General features: G+C 41.6%; 1 protein-coding gene across 1 annotated transcript; it reads left to right on the top strand.

The window, feature by feature from the left end:
* Positions 1 to 2,408: 2,408 nt before the first annotated feature.
* Positions 2,409 to 16,415, top strand: klhl24a (kelch-like family member 24a). Its single transcript, XM_018753698.2, has 7 exons — positions 2,409 to 2,656; positions 6,300 to 7,276; positions 8,257 to 8,441; positions 9,916 to 10,034; positions 12,884 to 13,072; positions 14,193 to 14,381; positions 14,863 to 16,415. The coding sequence occupies exons 2-7, from the start codon at positions 6,357 to 6,359 to the stop codon at positions 15,061 to 15,063; spliced, it is 1,803 nt and encodes a 600-aa protein (XP_018609214.1). The 5' UTR covers positions 2,409 to 2,656; positions 6,300 to 6,356; the 3' UTR covers positions 15,064 to 16,415.
* The last annotated feature ends 518 nt before the right edge of the window (positions 16,416 to 16,933 follow it).

Below are 16,933 nucleotides of genomic sequence, written 5' to 3'. Positions count from 1 at the left end.
AAAATAAGGGACACTTCTGGGTTCTTTATAGGAAAATAAGGGACAGTATAAGGGGCACTTGATTTCTTTGTAGCTAATGTATATATGTAAAAAAAAGAAGTCTATGCTTGACTGAATTAAATACTAAAATGAATCTGAGATACATTTCATTTACTTTTAGCTCACATGTCAATTGTAAAAAAAAAAAAAAAATAGTTATGCTAAAGTCTCACCCACCATTAGACACATTTCACTATAGTGTGTACCAGGCGATTTATAACACTTGTTACACAACTGATGAACAGACTCACAGCCCTTTTGAGTGATTTTTTCTTTTTTTTTACTTTAATGAGCAGACACAAATTCAAAAGAAGTGAAATTTGCATGAATGAAAGAAGCTTAACTTATCTTTAAGCACAGCAATGTATTGACAATAGACTGCATTTCACTAACTTTTATTAACAAAAGTGCAATATTCTGACTGGTTAAAATGCAAACAAAAAAGTCCCTTTTCTTTCCTTCTTTAGATCCTCATTTTTTCCATGAGTACTTATCACTTTTCAGAGCAGCAAGAATTTCTTTGTCCTGAAGTACAGTTTTGTAAAAATCACTACATGGTTTATTAAAGTTCATGGTCACAAGCAGCTCACTTTTCATGAATTCATAGAGTCACTCCACTTGTTTTTCCATTATGGAGAAAATCCTCTCCATGTAGCCTATTAGTAGCCATGATGACATCTAATTAGTAGCTACCTGCCTTGACCCTGAGAGGCCCCCCACTGTCAATTGTATAATCCTGTTAACGTAGCAATGCTGGTCAAACTCACACACAACATAGCTGTTTCACATCCATTTTTGCAATTTGTTTTCCTAATCTTTTAACACTTTTATGGGAACTGTGTAAGTTTATGTATGCAATACACACACACACACGCACGCACGCACGCATTTTCAGAACCGCTTGTCCCATACAGGGTCGCGGGGAACCAGAGCCTACCCGGCAACACAGGGCGTAATGCCGGAGGGGGAGGGAACACACCCAGGACGGGACGCCAGTCCGTCACAAGGCACCCCAAGCAGGACTCGAACCCCAGACCCACTGGAGAGCAGGACTGTGGTCCAACCCACTGCACCACCGCACCCCCATGTATGCAGTAATATATGTAATACATATTTTTAAATGTCTCTAGGTGTGAAAGGTTAATATGGGTTTAATATGGAACGCAACTCTTAACCCTTAAACGGAAAGGGGCTGTTGGCAACCCTAGCCTGGATCTTACCATTGTGCATGATAGTATAACATACAAACTAGGTGAGCCAGAGCCAATTAGAAAGCTAATTAGAATTATACTCTTATGCATTCTATAAATTTAAAAGTTTTGCATGCCATTCTTTACATTAAAATATTTTCGTGCCCACCTTCCCCAACAGTGAGGGGTCCTCTCAAAGGGAAATGACTCAGACGTCATCTGAGCTCTCGGAGGGCCTGGATTTATGCATCTTTTGGTACCTCGCTGGTGGAGAACTACACGAGTTGACACTTTGGCACTGCAAATAGCACTGCTGTTTTCCTGGATCCCAACAGAGAATGTAAGTTCAATTCTCTGCTCAGTATGTGTCTACTTTGTATGTTCTCCCAGTGTTTGTGTGGGTTTCCTTGGGTGCTCAGGTTTGAGCCCACAGTTCAAAAACATGCATTTAGGGTTACATGCTTTTAGCAGCAGCTTCAGTGAATGTCCCTACGAGTACTAATAACGTATTTGCAGTATCCTTAAAAACACGGCGTAATTCTCACAAATGACCGCTAGAGGAACTTTCCGTCTTTATTGGTCATAAACCGAAAAGATGGTAGGAAAACATCTCGGAAGATCACGTAGAAACCGGTGAATGTGACGTCATGAAAGCATGGCGCATAAACAAAGGGGGACCAAAAAGACAAAGAGATGGCAGATACGTTTGAACTGGATCCACACAACCTGTTTCTGACACACACAAACACAATACATGCCCCCTGTATAGACACAAACGGAAGTCGAAGTCGTGCGATAACTTCATACAATTGCCGGATTTTAACAGAAAGCCAGTCGAAATCAAACGTTTTAATACTGGAATATGCAGGGGAGAACTATATGTCAACGCCTTGTCTGGAATGTTACGGCAAACAAATCATGCCCGCTGAAAAAATGCAATAGTATTCGCATTATAATATAAAGAAGTTAAGTGTACTTTGAAATATAGTTTTCCTTTTTTTGGAATACGTCACTGTTTAGAACCCCTCCTTGTTGAGACCACTTTGTTTGCAAACAAAAGCCGGCCACGTGGAGCTTGGGGGAACTCTGTGATTTGTAGTTCATAATCCCTCACTGTAAGACACTGTGACTACGAAATAAACTCCATTACCCACTAGTCCTAAATCACCACCGATTGGCCCATGTCATGTGGCAGTGGTGACATATTGCGATATGTGGATACGTGTTTCTATACCTCTCTTTGTGCTGCGACAGAATGTCAGGGTCAAGGTGAAACATCACTTGATCACGTCAAGATCTTAAGAAGACAGTACTCACATTGCTGTAACGTTTAATTAGAAAACGTTTCAGATTACATTTTTTGCTGTTTTCATCATCAGTTGTTTTCTTCGAAACACGTCAAGACTGCAAAGAAACTTTTTTGAAAGGTAAATGACTTTTAAATGCTAAAGACCAGTCTAATTCCTGGAAAAATTAAAATAAAATAATGAAATTATTAATGCTGTAAAATAAAATTACTCAAACAAATATACTGTCGTTCGCAAAGGCACTGAGATAATTCCGTAGAATAAAGCAAGGCAGCAGTTGTTTGTGTTTCTGAGGCCGTCATGATCCTGTGTGTCACGCACAAGTTTAACTGTTGAAGGGGATGTATGCTGTTCTGCTAACAATATTTGTGAAATGCCAGTGTCGTGCGGAGATTTTGTTCAATTCAGATGATGGTTGATAATTACAGTACTCTCTGCCATCACGTTACACAACATGAGGCTGTTAACATGATATCCTGTGCAGGCTCCGGATTGTTGACAGCACTTTTAAAAAAGCAATTCTCATTGTTTTCTAATAATCTCAGACTTGTTAACTTGTTAGTAAACCATGCTCATCGTTCATATGTGCATATGATATGTTAGGAATCCAGAGTGACACTCGTATGTTAAGAGAAGTAATTTTTCCTTGGAAGTTGTTGTAACGGTTATATGGGCATTCCCCCTGACGACAGTCTCCTTTTAAGTGCCCAGTGTCATCCGCTGTTTACACTTTGTTGTTGTTTGTATTCGGAGTTACTGTAGGATACACACACACACACACACACACACACACACACACACACACACAGCGGCACTAATTTTAGAGAGCTTATAGTTATATAATAATTTCGCTGTAAGGTCAACAAAGAAGTTGGTGAAATCTGGTAAACTGGTTCTTTTTTCATTTTGCATTCATGAGAAGATCAAGATTTAGATTTGTGTTTCATCTTCGAGTTTTTCCACTCTTTTATTTTTCGGGCGTATGCAGTTTCAAGAAAGTGCGTACACCCAGTAAGCCATAGTTACGTATTTGTTGTATTATTATGTCTTTTCATTGACTATTGTTACGCTACTGCATTGAATGGTGGCGTTAACCCGCAAGCAGAGGAGCAGGTGACCGTTTGTGACGTCATTCAACGACTTTCCTGGTGAGAACACATTGTCACTCAAATTTGTGTTGTCAAAGCAACGGTTGAGCAGTTTTTTTTAACAAGAATATTTTGTTCCGAAAAACAGTAATAAATTATGCATACATTAAAATAGAGAACTAAATATATATTAACCTGCGGTCTAGCTAACTGATACGTCAATTAGTAACAATAACAAAGTGTTCCCTCTTGTTAGTCCCTTCCCCCACCCACCCCGGCCTCTTCCCTGTATATTTTTAGCCACTCGCTGCCTAGTTTGTCCTCCAGTGGGAAGTACTCAGCCCCATTGTTGTTTTTGTCTCTAACAACCAATGAGATTTTGATAAAAGATGTTTTTGCTCTCCGATTTAAATTAACATGTTACTCAGACATTCGCATTTTTGTCATCTTCGACACATATGTTTTATGTATGGACGCTTCATGCAGTTTGTAAACTGGGACTTCGTAGTTTGTAACTTCGTCTTATGTGCTAACTAATGCGAGTATTTATAATTATTTTAGCTGCGAATCCACGTTCCCAAAGAACACGTAGATTCGTAGTCATAAGAAAAGTCAGGCGCGCTGTATTCAATACGGCAACTGAAGGAGGATGTCGAGAGCGCACGCGCTCGTCCCCGTGCCCGCGGGTTGTTTTTCCACGTTGCTCCGCCTGAGTAGGTGCATAACACCGGGCTTCGTGTTTTTGCTCGACCTCGGCAGTCTATTTGACTGTGTACAAGGTGCAACAAGATTGCAAAATGTTTTTGTTTCTCAGTCCTCTCCGCCTAAAGTGTTGATTAAACGGATTTATTACGCAACCCATCTTTCGCCCTCTCTCTCTGTCTGTTTGTTTTGTGGAATTAGCTTTTTCAAGTAACGATACTTCCTCAGTCCTAATTCCCTCAGGCACGTTTTTTTCCGTTGATCATTTCTAACTTCCTCAGTACTAGCTATGGTGTTTGCACTATTAAACTTGCGTCTGGTTTACAATACATTCAGTGAAATCATTCATTGGTGTGACGTGCGGTAAACAGGACATTTTAAAAAAGAAAAGCAGCTTTCGATACATACAGACATCATTATCAAAGCATGTTTAGTTTTTTTTTTTTTTTTTTTTTTTTGCTGTTTAAAGGTCAGGACAGAAAGAAACGGGTCTGAAAGAAATGTGTTTTGAGACACGTATTCAGTGTTGAAAGGGATTCTCTGCAGTTCTCAGGAGCTCATTCCTTCCTCCATGTCGAAGCCTAAACTGTAGACATTCAGTGTCGTATGCGTTGGGACCGCCAAGCAGTCAGAGGAGAAAGACCATAGTCTTGCAGTCAGGTCCTGTAGGTGTTGACATCCACAACCTCAAGCAGGAGGTGATGAGAAAAGCCAGTGAGACACATGAGAATGCTTTAGTAAGTAAAATACAACTAATACAACGGTGTACTGTATCTTTCTGGAAGCTTAATGGTAAGCCTAGCCGAACACAAGTGGAGAGAGACTAAGAGGTGACGGGAGCAGATAAATACACCTGATGAAATATACCTGATAGGTGAGATTCAGACTGTTTTTGCACTGATTCTCTGATTTCAAGCTGCTCCAGGGAGGGAAGAAGGATCTGATGTTTGACAGTGTCAAATATTAAATAAGTGAATGATGACCAAGTAAAGGAGGACAGTTCTAGCGAAATTGAGAGCTTCCGAAATACCAAGGAGGGCAGTTCTGGTGGAGTGGCGGATCTTGAAACTTCTCAAGAAGTTACCTACCTGGTAACTTCTCAAGATGATCATTCTGGGCAAGGAACACAGATAACTGCTCATAATCTGCATGTTCCGTAGTTTTTGAGAGAAAAGAGAAGAAATAATAGCCTGTAATTCTCAACTGAGTTTGGGTCCAGAGAGGATTTTTTTTAACAGTGGTGAGATATAGGTAGTCTTAAACTATGAGAGGGGAAGCAACCATAAATCACAGAGAGGAAATCAGAATTTTTATTGTTTGTTTTAAAAACCAAGCCTTTCCCACTATTAAATAATATGGCACAGTTTCTTGACATCAACACACTGGGGATTGTTAAGTGATTCAGATTCCCTTGGACAGGACTGATTATGTTACTACAGCTATTGACTGTAACTTCCTTGTCTGCCTTAGTTAAGGTAGGCAGCTCAGTTACAGTCATCTCAGAATACTAATCAACTGTATAATGAAACTCTTATTGTATCAGTTCAGGGTAAGAACTTCAATGAAGGCTACTACATCTGGAGCAGGGATTTAAATCTGATACCTTTAGTTTGCAAGACAATGGCCCCAACCTTTATGTTACCTGCTGCCCCTACTCAGTTTTTCCAGTTTCACTTAAAAATGCAGTTATTGGGAAATCTTAAATGTTGTTATTCATATATTCAATACATCTCTTGATTTTTGCTTTCATAGAACTTTTATGTCATCTGTATAGTGATTTCTGCTGTCTGTATTGTGATCTGTATTGCGTCTACAATTAGAATGTCCATATGTATTGTGCATGTAGCTGATAGGTTAATGGTTTGTCAGAGTGTCAGAGATGCAGCACGACCTGTTGTCACACAAAGAGTTAAACTTAAAGACCTGTAATAAAATGGTAGAAGTGTTACTAAGAACTTTCCTACACTTTGAAGCCCACAGGGAGTGACTGCCTGTGAGTTACCTTGTGCTGGTAGACGTCGCACACAACCATGGTGTTGATCCTGGGCCGGCGGTTGAACCGGCAGGACTCTGGGGTCCGTGAGTCCCCTGCAGTCAAGCGCAAGGTGTTTGATATGGACCCCAAGGCCCTCATGAGCCACGACATTTTTGACTTCTCCTCCGGGCCGTTACACGCTGAAAGCATCTTGCAAGTATTCAACGAATTCCGAGACAGCCGCCTTTTCACCGATGTCATCATCTGTGTGCAGGGCCGTGAGTTCCCTTGCCACCGTGCTGTGTTGTCTGCCTGCAGTGCCTATTTCCGTGCCATGTTCTGCAATGACCACCGCGAAAGCCGGGAAATGCTGGTTGAGATCAACGGGATCCGGGCTGAAGCTATGGACAGCTTCTTGCAGTACGTCTACACTGGCCGGGCCAGGATCACAACTGAGAATGTGCAGTTCCTCTTTGAGACCTCAAGCCTCTTTCAAATCGGAGCACTGCGTGATGCCTGCGCCCAGTTTCTGGAGGACCAGCTGGATCCATGCAACTGCCTGGGCATTCAACGTTTTGCCGATGCTCATTCTTTGAAGCAGCTGGCCAGTCGATGCCGTACTTATGCCCTGCAGAACTTTCCAGATGTGGCTCAGCATGAGGAGTTTCTGGACTTACGGCATGATGAGCTGGAGGAGTACATCAACAGCGACGATCTGGTGGTGAGCAAGGAGGAGACTGTGTTCGAGGCAGTGATGCGCTGGGTGTACCGTGATGTGGAGCACCGGCGGCCCATGTTGCGAGAGCTGCTACAGCATGTCCGCATGCCACTGCTGCACCCCAACTATTTTGTGCAGACAGTGGAGGGTGACCAGCTCATCCAGAGTGCCCCTGATTGCTACCAGCTGCTCCACGAAGCCCGACGCTATCATGTGCTGGGCAATGAGATGATGTCACCCAGGACCCGACCTCGTAGGTATGATGACTGTTGGCAGGACCTGTTGGTAAATGAGTTTGCCATTGTAGATAACTTGCAATGGTGTGGGGTTCGGAGAGGTCCATTCATAGCCATTTGGCTGTACAACAGAAAACTTAATCCTTTTTTTGTCTTTTACCTTGCTTTAGACACTAATTATTATGAATGGGATTTATCATAAGACACACACACACACATTTTCAGAACCGCTTGTCCCTAAGAGCAATGAGAAAATCTGCTTATGCTTCAGAAGAAACAGTAATTTGTTTTTGTCTGGTTTCTTCCTTCCAAGTTTTTTTGTGTGTGTTTGTTTTTCAGTCATACTTCAGGACCAGCTGTGGCTTTGTTGAGGGGGACACTAAAACTAGATGAAAGTCCAAACTAATCTAGCCACTACACAATTGGTGTTTAAACAGATCACCATAGACAGGACAGCTTATAATCATTGTTACCTTTAGAAGTCTTGCTGTTTTATAGAAATTAACGCACAGGACAAAGTGGTTTTGAAGATTATCTGGTGAGGCTGCACAGACGTAATATATTTCAGGGAAACCTGTTTCTGTGCGTTCCCAGAATGACTGTACAGTATTCTCTTATTTGTCTGCTGGGGGTGACTGTGTCCAGGGTGGAAGTTTTCTGTGTACGGGGCTTCAGCTGCTTCCTCAGGCTCCTGAGATCAGGGTGCAGAGTGTCATGCCCTGAGGCAACCTGTTCATGTGTACAGTTTGTACTCTATTAGTGAAAGTGAAATAAAGATTGTGGCTCTACTTGAATCATACACTATACAGCAAGTGGAGGATGGCTTTTGGGGTTTTCAAACAGTTTTTCTTATGGCTGTGACATTTTAGTAAGATGTTAGACAGTGCTGTGTTGGCTCCTTCAGTTTTGGCAAAGGTCTTACTTTTGTAAAGTTATCACTCACCTGGACACCATTTTGCTCCACGTAACATTTTTTCTTTTTCTCCTGCTCTACACCACAGGTCCACCGGCTTTTCTGAGGTCATTGTGGTGGTGGGTGGGTGTGAGAGGGTAGGTGGCTTCAATCTACCCTACACTGAGTGCTATGACCCAGTGACTGGAGAGTGGAAGTCATTGGCTAAGTTGCCCGAGTTCACCAAGAGTGAATATGCAGTGTGTGCCCTGAGGAATGACATTCTAGTTTCAGGTAAGTCATGTCCAGCTGCTTTTTTTGCGAGGGGGCTTGTTTGGACCTGAACGGTGATATCTTGGCCTGTGGTCAGGGTCAGCTAAATAAATATTCCTGAAACACGTCTTTGGACTACGGGAGGAAACCCACACGAATACAAACAACATGCAGATTCCAAATAAACACACCAGGGATTGAACCCACATCCACATTTGTACCTTGTTTTAACCAGGTCTTGTAATGATCTCATATGGAGTAGAACCCAGTTTAAACCTCTCTTTCTAGATTTTTTCCTTGTGAATTTTTTTTTTTCCAATTTACTAGGTCACAGCTATGTAGAGACAGAAACAGCACATGGAAAAATTGCAAGTACATCCACATACATAGAACAAAGGTAGAAGGTGAAAAAGGTTGCAATGCTTCACAAGTGTGTTCGAGTACCTCTATCTAATAAGTTCCAGAAGGGTTTCCAGACATTCCAGAAGTCATTTAAATTGTCATGGAGATCAGTATATTTCTTCTGGGGTTTTGGGGACCTGTGGTATAGTCATCTTGCTGGGAATGCTTCCAGAAACCAGCAGGTTCATATCAGATTGGCATGGAGTCTGACTCGAGTCATGCTTGTAATTTCCTTTTTAACTGAGCATAGCATAGAAGATAGTATGTTTCTATGGGCAGCTAAGTCAACAATCTACCCATGATTGATTGGCAAATGTATCTTTTTTAGTCCAAACATGGGCTTTGTTTTCTCTGTAGACATCATTTGTGGGCTTGTGAAATACAATACTAAAATAACAAAAAAAAGGAGCATACTTTTTCCACCTTTCCAGTTGTTGAGAGGAAAGTTGGCGTGTTGAACTTCACTGTAATTTAGTTGGTATTTTTGCTTTGTGTGAAAATGAAAATGACAAGGCTATACAATTTGAAACATGCCTCTTTTAGTTCTTTTAGTTCTTTTAGTTTAGTTTTGTTATCTGTTTCCAAAACTGGTTCTGTGACATCACAGGTTTGGAGAAGGAAGCGATAGTAGGTATTCCACTGTCATTAAAGACGGTTGCACAGTCCTGCATACTTTTCTTGCCCTCTGTGTTGTCATGTCATTGTTTGATTAAGAGTTTCATATGACTGCTACCTTTGAAACTAACTTATCCTATCCATTTAAAATTTCCATTATCATGCAAAAACAGAGGTTATAATTGAATGACATTTATATGTGTGGACATAGCTGTCTTTTGTTTAGCAGTTTTCACATGAAGCACTGGAATTCTACCCACATAAACTAACAGCCATGAAATAATAAAAACTTGCACACCTTCAAGCCCTGACCTAAATATGGCAAAGGCTTGTCAGTAATAACCAAAGTATGCTCCTAGTGAATAAAAATTTGTGCATTTTCTTTTCACGCAAACCTCAGCATTTACCTGTCACCAGTGATCTGGGAAGTGCAGGCAAGAAGAAAATTATCTGTTTATTGGCGCTGCTTTTGTCCTAGGGGGCCGGATCAATAGTCGTGATGTGTGGATGTACAACTCCCAGCTGAACCTATGGATCCGTGTGGCTTCGCTGAATAAAGGCCGCTGGCGGCATAAGATGGCTGTCCTGCTGGGCAAGGTAAGATCATATTATTGTTAAAGAAGTTTATGGAAATGTTTTGCTCCACTTAAGAGATACAAAGAGATACACATGATACCATTATTGTGTTTGTTCTTTGTCCACGACACATCTTACAGAGATATGTTAATATAAGCTGAAACTGCATATGTGGTGCAAGATAACCAGGTGAATACAATCTAGGAAAAGTATTACAAGCATCACAATTTTTGAACCAGTCAAAAGATTTTTAAATAGCAGTCCTTACAGAGTGTGCACACACACACACACACACACACACACACCATCTGAAGCCGCTTGTCCCATGCGGGGTCACGGGAGAGCTGGAGCCTAGCCCGGCAACACAGGGCGTAAGGCTGGAGGTGGAGGGGACACACCCAGGACGGGATGCCAGTCCGTTGCAAGGCACCCCAAGTTGGACTCGAACCCCAGACCCACTGGGGAGCAGGACCCAGTGCAACCCACCGCGCCACTGCACCCACCGCCCCCCCGTGCTGAAAGTTGGCAGTTAAAATTGGCTTGTGTTCTGTTTTCTCTGCAGACCAACTAGGTCATATAAATCAAATTTTTGGCCACTCAGAAATGCACACAAGGTTCATTTTACTGTTTTAACATTTTTACAAATTTTTAGTGTTTGCCTTTAGATCTTAAAGGTACAGTGTCTGTTTATTCTTCTGTAATTTAAGAATACTCCTTTCTCTATTGCTTTGTGGGAAGGAACTGCAGGGATGAGGGTTTGCAGTATTTCAGTGACAGTGATGATGTGGCCAGCCACTTTCTTCTCACCACATGTCTAAGAGGATGAACTACTTAGTTTACTCTTGGACTCTGAAGATAAAGTCTGCTCCCCAGTTTCTCTGACTTGAGGAAAAGGGGCATGAACATGGGTTATTAACCAGATTTTAAAAAAAAAAAAAATCTAGAGTCCAGTGCCCTCTTCACGTGCTGTATAATACAAACAAAATGGTATATAAAAAAAGCAGTTAACTGTAACAATGCAGAAAACAGATCTGCATGGTAATAAAATGTTTTATTACCTGTGAAGTGTGAGGCAGTACAAATAAGATGTATGGTTACTGACTGTGCATTGTTGTGAAAAATTGAGATCAAAAGTAGAAATGAATTTCTATCAGTTTGAATGCAGTGGTGTTTGTATAGGTAACTCTTTCTGTGCTGTGTAATTTCAATACTTCCTTCTGTGTAAATTCCAGGAATGGTGTGGAGTGTCCTGTTCAGGCACTGTTTTCTACCAGCTCAGATACTAAATTGTGCTGCCTGTTTCTCCTTTGGGGTAGAAAGCAGAAGCAGGGAAAGGGGAACAAAGCTATAAACACTCATTCTGTCTTGGTCACCGGCACATTTCATCCATTTCATATTTAGCATTTCATTTGTGATTTGTCACTTTTTATTGGTCAGCTGTGCTATGCTGTGCAGTTGATGTTGGAGTGTGAACCACACATATGTTCCATGTATATGTTTGTATTCAGTGTTTATAGGTGGATGTATCAGTGTGAGTTGCAGATGTATGTTGTGCCTATACCAGCCTTCATTGGTTAAGAGCCTGGGTGCAACATATTACTCAAGTCTGTGAATCTCTAAAGACATCAAAGCCTTAACCTGGTCCTACAGATACGTCCTGCATAACATGCACAGGATCCACCATTATCTCACAACACAAACTACACAGCTTTTGGTCTAGGCCATAGTGATATCTTGCCTGGACTACTGCAACTTCCTGTTCTCTGGTCTTCCAGCTTCTACCAACCAGCTCTCTCCAGATAATCCAGAATGCTGCTGCACAAGTTGTTTGACCTGCCAAAATGTTTCCGTACATCTCTTCTGTTAATCTCTCTCCACTTGCTTCCTGTAACTGACTATATCACGTTCAAGACTCTGGTTACAGCCTGTAGAAAACTATGAACTGTTCTTCTTGCCAACACCTGCAGGACTTGATCAGTGGCTATATCCCAGACAGGCTGCTACAGTCCTTGACCTCTGGCTACTTGGTCATCCCACATAGAAAGCTTGCAGGTTCTTTGGTCAGGCTCCGGTGTAGTAGGGGTGGGCAACCGCTGGCTCTTGGACCCCCAGAGGTTTTTTCTCCCTCAACTTTCAGTTGGGAGTTTTTGTTCCTTTCCTCCGTGGCCAGTAGGCATACTTATAGCTCTGTAAAAGTACTGGATTATGGTAGTCATTAGTCAGCTGTGTTCTTTGTTTCTTATATGATCTATTTGTTTTTTTTTCCTTATGCCTGTGTTAAAGTGCTCTGTGTCACTGCGTGAGAAGAGCGCTCTATAAAAATAAACTGAATTGAATTGAATAGTAGAATGAGCTCTCTCTCTCACTGAGAACTCCTGAACCCCCTTCAATGTCAGGATGGCTCTCAGAGGCTCTCAAAGCAGATCTCTTTAGGCACTACTTCTCTCCTGATCTCCTGTCTGCTAAATAAACTTTCAGTACATAACTTGTTTAAAAAGTTAATTTCCTGCCAACAGTATATGCAGCTACTCATGTATTGTATATTGGCAAAAACTGCTATTGGATTAATCGACTGAGCCTTGGGAATCATGTGTTTTCATCCGCATTATTCTGTCTGCTGCTGAAATGTATTTTTGTTTCCTCTTGAGTTGTATGCCACTTTGGAAGAAAGCATCTGCCAAATGAATACATGTATGAGGGAGTGATGGTTATACAGCTGTCTCTGTGAAACCTGCTGTATAGGTGGTGTACTGCTGCATAGACGTGTACTGATTGTACAGGTGTGTTTTTCACACCACCTGCAGGTGTTTTAGGCTGCAATGGGCTCTGTCTGAATACCTGCAGCTGCTGTGCTCTCTTTGCCCTTGCAGGTGTATGCTGTGGGAGGCTATGATGGCCAGAGTCGCCTGAGCAGTGCAGAGTGCTATGACTCCTTCTCAAACCGCTGGACAGAGGTGGCTCCCATGAAAGAAGCTGTAAGCTCCCCAGCAGTAGCCAGCTGTGCTAGCAAGCTGTTTGTGATCGGAGGTGGACCAGATGACAACACCTGCTCTGACAAGGTGCGCCAGTTTGGTTTCTTAAACGCATTACAGAAAGGACTGTGTTTACACTTGTACATCTGCACTTTCAGTTTATGTTAATTAGTTAGGTTAGGAGTTTAGGTTAATGTATGAAAAGTATTAGATTTTCATTGTTACGTTTGCAGGCAGCACATCTGCTACTGTACACTTTTCCTGTAATTAAGAATTTCTATAATAGTGTTCCAAAACACATCCATACATATAGCTTTGCAAGAGCAAGTCATTTGCAGAACAGGCAACAAGTGGCTTGGCCTGGTTTCAAATGTAAAGGGTTGGAACATATACCCTAGAACTGAACTGAACTTGGGGTCATTGGGAGGCTGGAAGGTGTAAATATCCACTTGTTTCTCCATTAAATTTGCTGAGCAACTTCTAGCTTACACTGCAACCCATTCATAATTTCCCCAAAATTAAAAACAAATAGGAGCCAGCCCAGTATCCCTAGTGGAGCTGAATGTAGTAATGCCTTAACTTTCTCACTCCAGAATGACTCTTGTTGATCACTAATTGTAGATGAATCATGATACTTTAGGAGTCATTATGAGCAGTCATCGTGTACGATGAGAATTTCTAGCAATCTATTTCTAAAAGGTGTCGAGTTTCCTGTAATCAGCTGACAGAATGAGTTGAGAAATTCAGACTTGGGGAAAGTGAACTTGTTTTAACTGTGGGATTTGTGAACACACTCTGGGAATAGAGGATACAGGTGGTTATGAGGATATGGTTTGGTGAGACAAAGGTATGTGGGATCAATAGGTTTTGGTTCTGTTGTCTCTCTTTCTGCTGTGTAGTGAGAGATTAGTTACTCAACAGTTTAACTTCTGTTGGTGTGTCTGGACAGTCCTACTCTTCCCCTTTGCACCACATTGTTGACAATAATTTTCTTGATTGAAACAACACTGCCAGGACTCCAAACACATGTCTGTGATCATAATGGAGATTGTTGTGATTGTTGCTCCTTGGGACTAGTGTTCCAGTTCAGACTTTAATACTCCATTCATATTCTAGGCTACGAGACCTGGTTCCCATTTTGTAACAAACTCACACGCTTCCAGGCCCATAGGTCTCATTACCAGTGTGTAATGGGCTCTCTCTTCAGGTCCAGTGTTATGACCCGGAGGTGGATGCTTGGTTGTTGAGGGCCAATATACCCATTGCTAAGCGCTGCATCACTGCTGTATCACTCAACAACTTGATCTACGTGGCTGGAGGCCTCACCAAGTCCATCTTCTGCTATGACCCAAATGAGGACTACTGGATGCATGTGGTGCACACCTTCAGCAAGCAGGTATGAGCGAGCACAGGGACTGTGGGTCCAGGTGAACCGATAGCACTATAATGCTGAGCTAAAACAAAAAATACTTACGTCAGGAAAAGCCAGTACATGAAAGGTAGTCTTCACTTTATTTAAGTAAGTAAGTCACCTTGGTGAGTAAGTCTTGGTGGTAACTTGGTTTTAAGTCACTTAGGTGAACAAGGTGTGTGGGTTGGTAAAATTACATAGAGTTAATTGGAAGTCACTTTGGAGAAAAGTGTCTGCTAAATAACTGTAAATGTATTTTTTGAGTGCATATCTGTGCAAATCCTTCCCTTTCAAGGAATATTAAAATCATTTGGTGATTGAACCTTTCTTGCTAGTTTTGGGATAGCATTAGATTTTTGTCTGGCTTGGACAGTTGCAGAAGGTATGTCAGGAGACTGTGAAGCTGCTGTTGCCTGACTGTTCCTGCTGCATGTTACGAGCTGTGTTTCTTCCTAACATCCTACAGGAGAGCTGCGGCATGTCTGTGTGCAATGGGAAAATTTTCATTCTAGGAGGACGAGGAGAGGATGGAGAGGCTTCGGACACCATACAATGTTATGACCCCGCCACAGGCATAATCACAGGCGTGGCCGCCATGCCCCGACCCATTTCATATCATGGTTGTGTCACCATTCATCGCTACAATGAGAAGCCCCTGCGCCCATGATGTGGTCCATACTGAGCCATGGAGATGTACCCCTGAGGCCTACCCTGGGAAAGCAACCTGAGCCACTTCTGTTGTAGCATTGTGTAGTTGCTTGGTGTCATTGTACATGGCATAAGGTGTTTTTTACCAGTTTTAAATATGTGCAAGTATTTCCAAAGACCACTTGTGTGTCAGCGACCTTGCTAAATCATCTCCGTTACAAAAGGGCCCAGTTTACAGAACAGGTTACGACTTGAACACTCAATGAAATGTAACAGTACATGTAACAATACATAAAGTCAGGCAGAATGTGTATCGGTCAATCAACATGTTCAGTGGAACTGTACAAGCCAGTCATGTCCCATTATGAAAACAATGCCATTCCTGAAAGGTTTTGACTCCACAAGCTTCGTACATGTGTCATGTTAGAGCACAGAAGAAACCACAACATTCTTGGCAGGACCACGACTTTAAGGTTCTAAGGAAGCATGCCCCTCCACATGCACCCATAAAAACAATCAAACTGCATAAGTTCTCCATGTTTATGCTACAATGAATTCGCTCTGAGACACTTCCTTCATTCCTGGACACTTACATATTCCGTACGTGTGTTCTTTTCCTTTTAGTGGTCGGCAGGTTTTTGTGCTATTTATTCATTGATGTATTTACACTACTATTCTGATTAAGTGAAATATTATTTGCTTGTTTTAATTTTTTCTTTTTATTTCTGGGTTTATTTTAGCATTCACCATCTGCATTGACTTGATGGTGTGATTGGGTAGTGTTTTTGGGTTGTATGTAGCTGTTCAGGGTAGCAATATGACTATTGCGTGTTTCAAAACACAAGGAAGTGGAGCTGTTTTTGCAAGGAAACCAGCACATGGAATCTTGGACCCCCATGCTGTGCAAGGCATTGATGAGGTACTGAAGATGCAGTGATATGAGTATAAATTAGAAATGCGTTCCTTGCAATACCTTGACCTTTTTGGATTGCTTTAGCAATTACCATTACTGGTCATTAGCTTCAGACCTCAGTGTCGTGCCATCTGTTCATTCAGGTGGCAGAGTTTTGGGTAACCAGGGAAACCTCCGGATATGAGTGACTAAATGTCTGAAATGAATGACTGCTCCCTGCTGACCAAAGTGCGCCCTTCAGTCCAGGACCTCTGCTTGAATGTTTACATGGAGCAAGATCTGTGGGTATGAAACACAACAGTACTGGTCAGTAATCTTCTTGGGGTGCTTGTCTGGCAGTTTTGATGCTGTGAATTAGCCTGGGGGTTTGTTTTTTCTGCTATATTGGGTTTTGTGGAAAACTTAGTGTGTACATCTTTTTGTTTTCTTTTTTAATTACTGAAGACAAAGAGCCCCGATCATGCACTTTTGTTTTTCTCTGTATTTTATCTAATCACAATGTATCTATTTAATTTCATTTTTATTACTATTATATCAGTGTTTTATTTCCTTTATTGTAATAAGCCATGTCTTTAATGCAACCCAGTGGTTTCCATTAATGCTGCCTTTGGGCTAATTATTACTATTATTTTCAGTATTGTGGTTTTGTTGTTGGATGACTTGTTGCTTTTGTCACTGTGGAGAATGATGTAGTGACTTTTTTTCCTCATTCCTCTTTTATGATGTGCTCCTTTGTCTGAAGACCAAACTTTCTTAACTTTGTTGGCCTGATGGAGACAAAGAGGGTGTTGCATGCTAGGTATTGTGGGTATACAACAGAAAGCCTCTGCTTGGATTCTAGAGAGCTAATATTTTTCCAAAGTCCTGTGTCCTGTTTAAAGGAGAAATGTACCCTTTGGTATTTATAGAAATCAGTGCTTCTGTAACTTTGTATTTCAGCAAGTGTATGACTTGTATGACTTATTTTCGTCACTGA

This window comes from Scleropages formosus, chromosome 3 (assembly GCF_900964775.1).
Source record: "Scleropages formosus chromosome 3, fSclFor1.1, whole genome shotgun sequence".
In the NCBI taxonomy this organism is placed as follows: domain Eukaryota; kingdom Metazoa; phylum Chordata; class Actinopteri; order Osteoglossiformes; family Osteoglossidae; genus Scleropages; species Scleropages formosus.
Note: the sequence above shows the minus strand (reverse complement) of the source record. Positions and strands in the feature narration are given on the sequence as shown.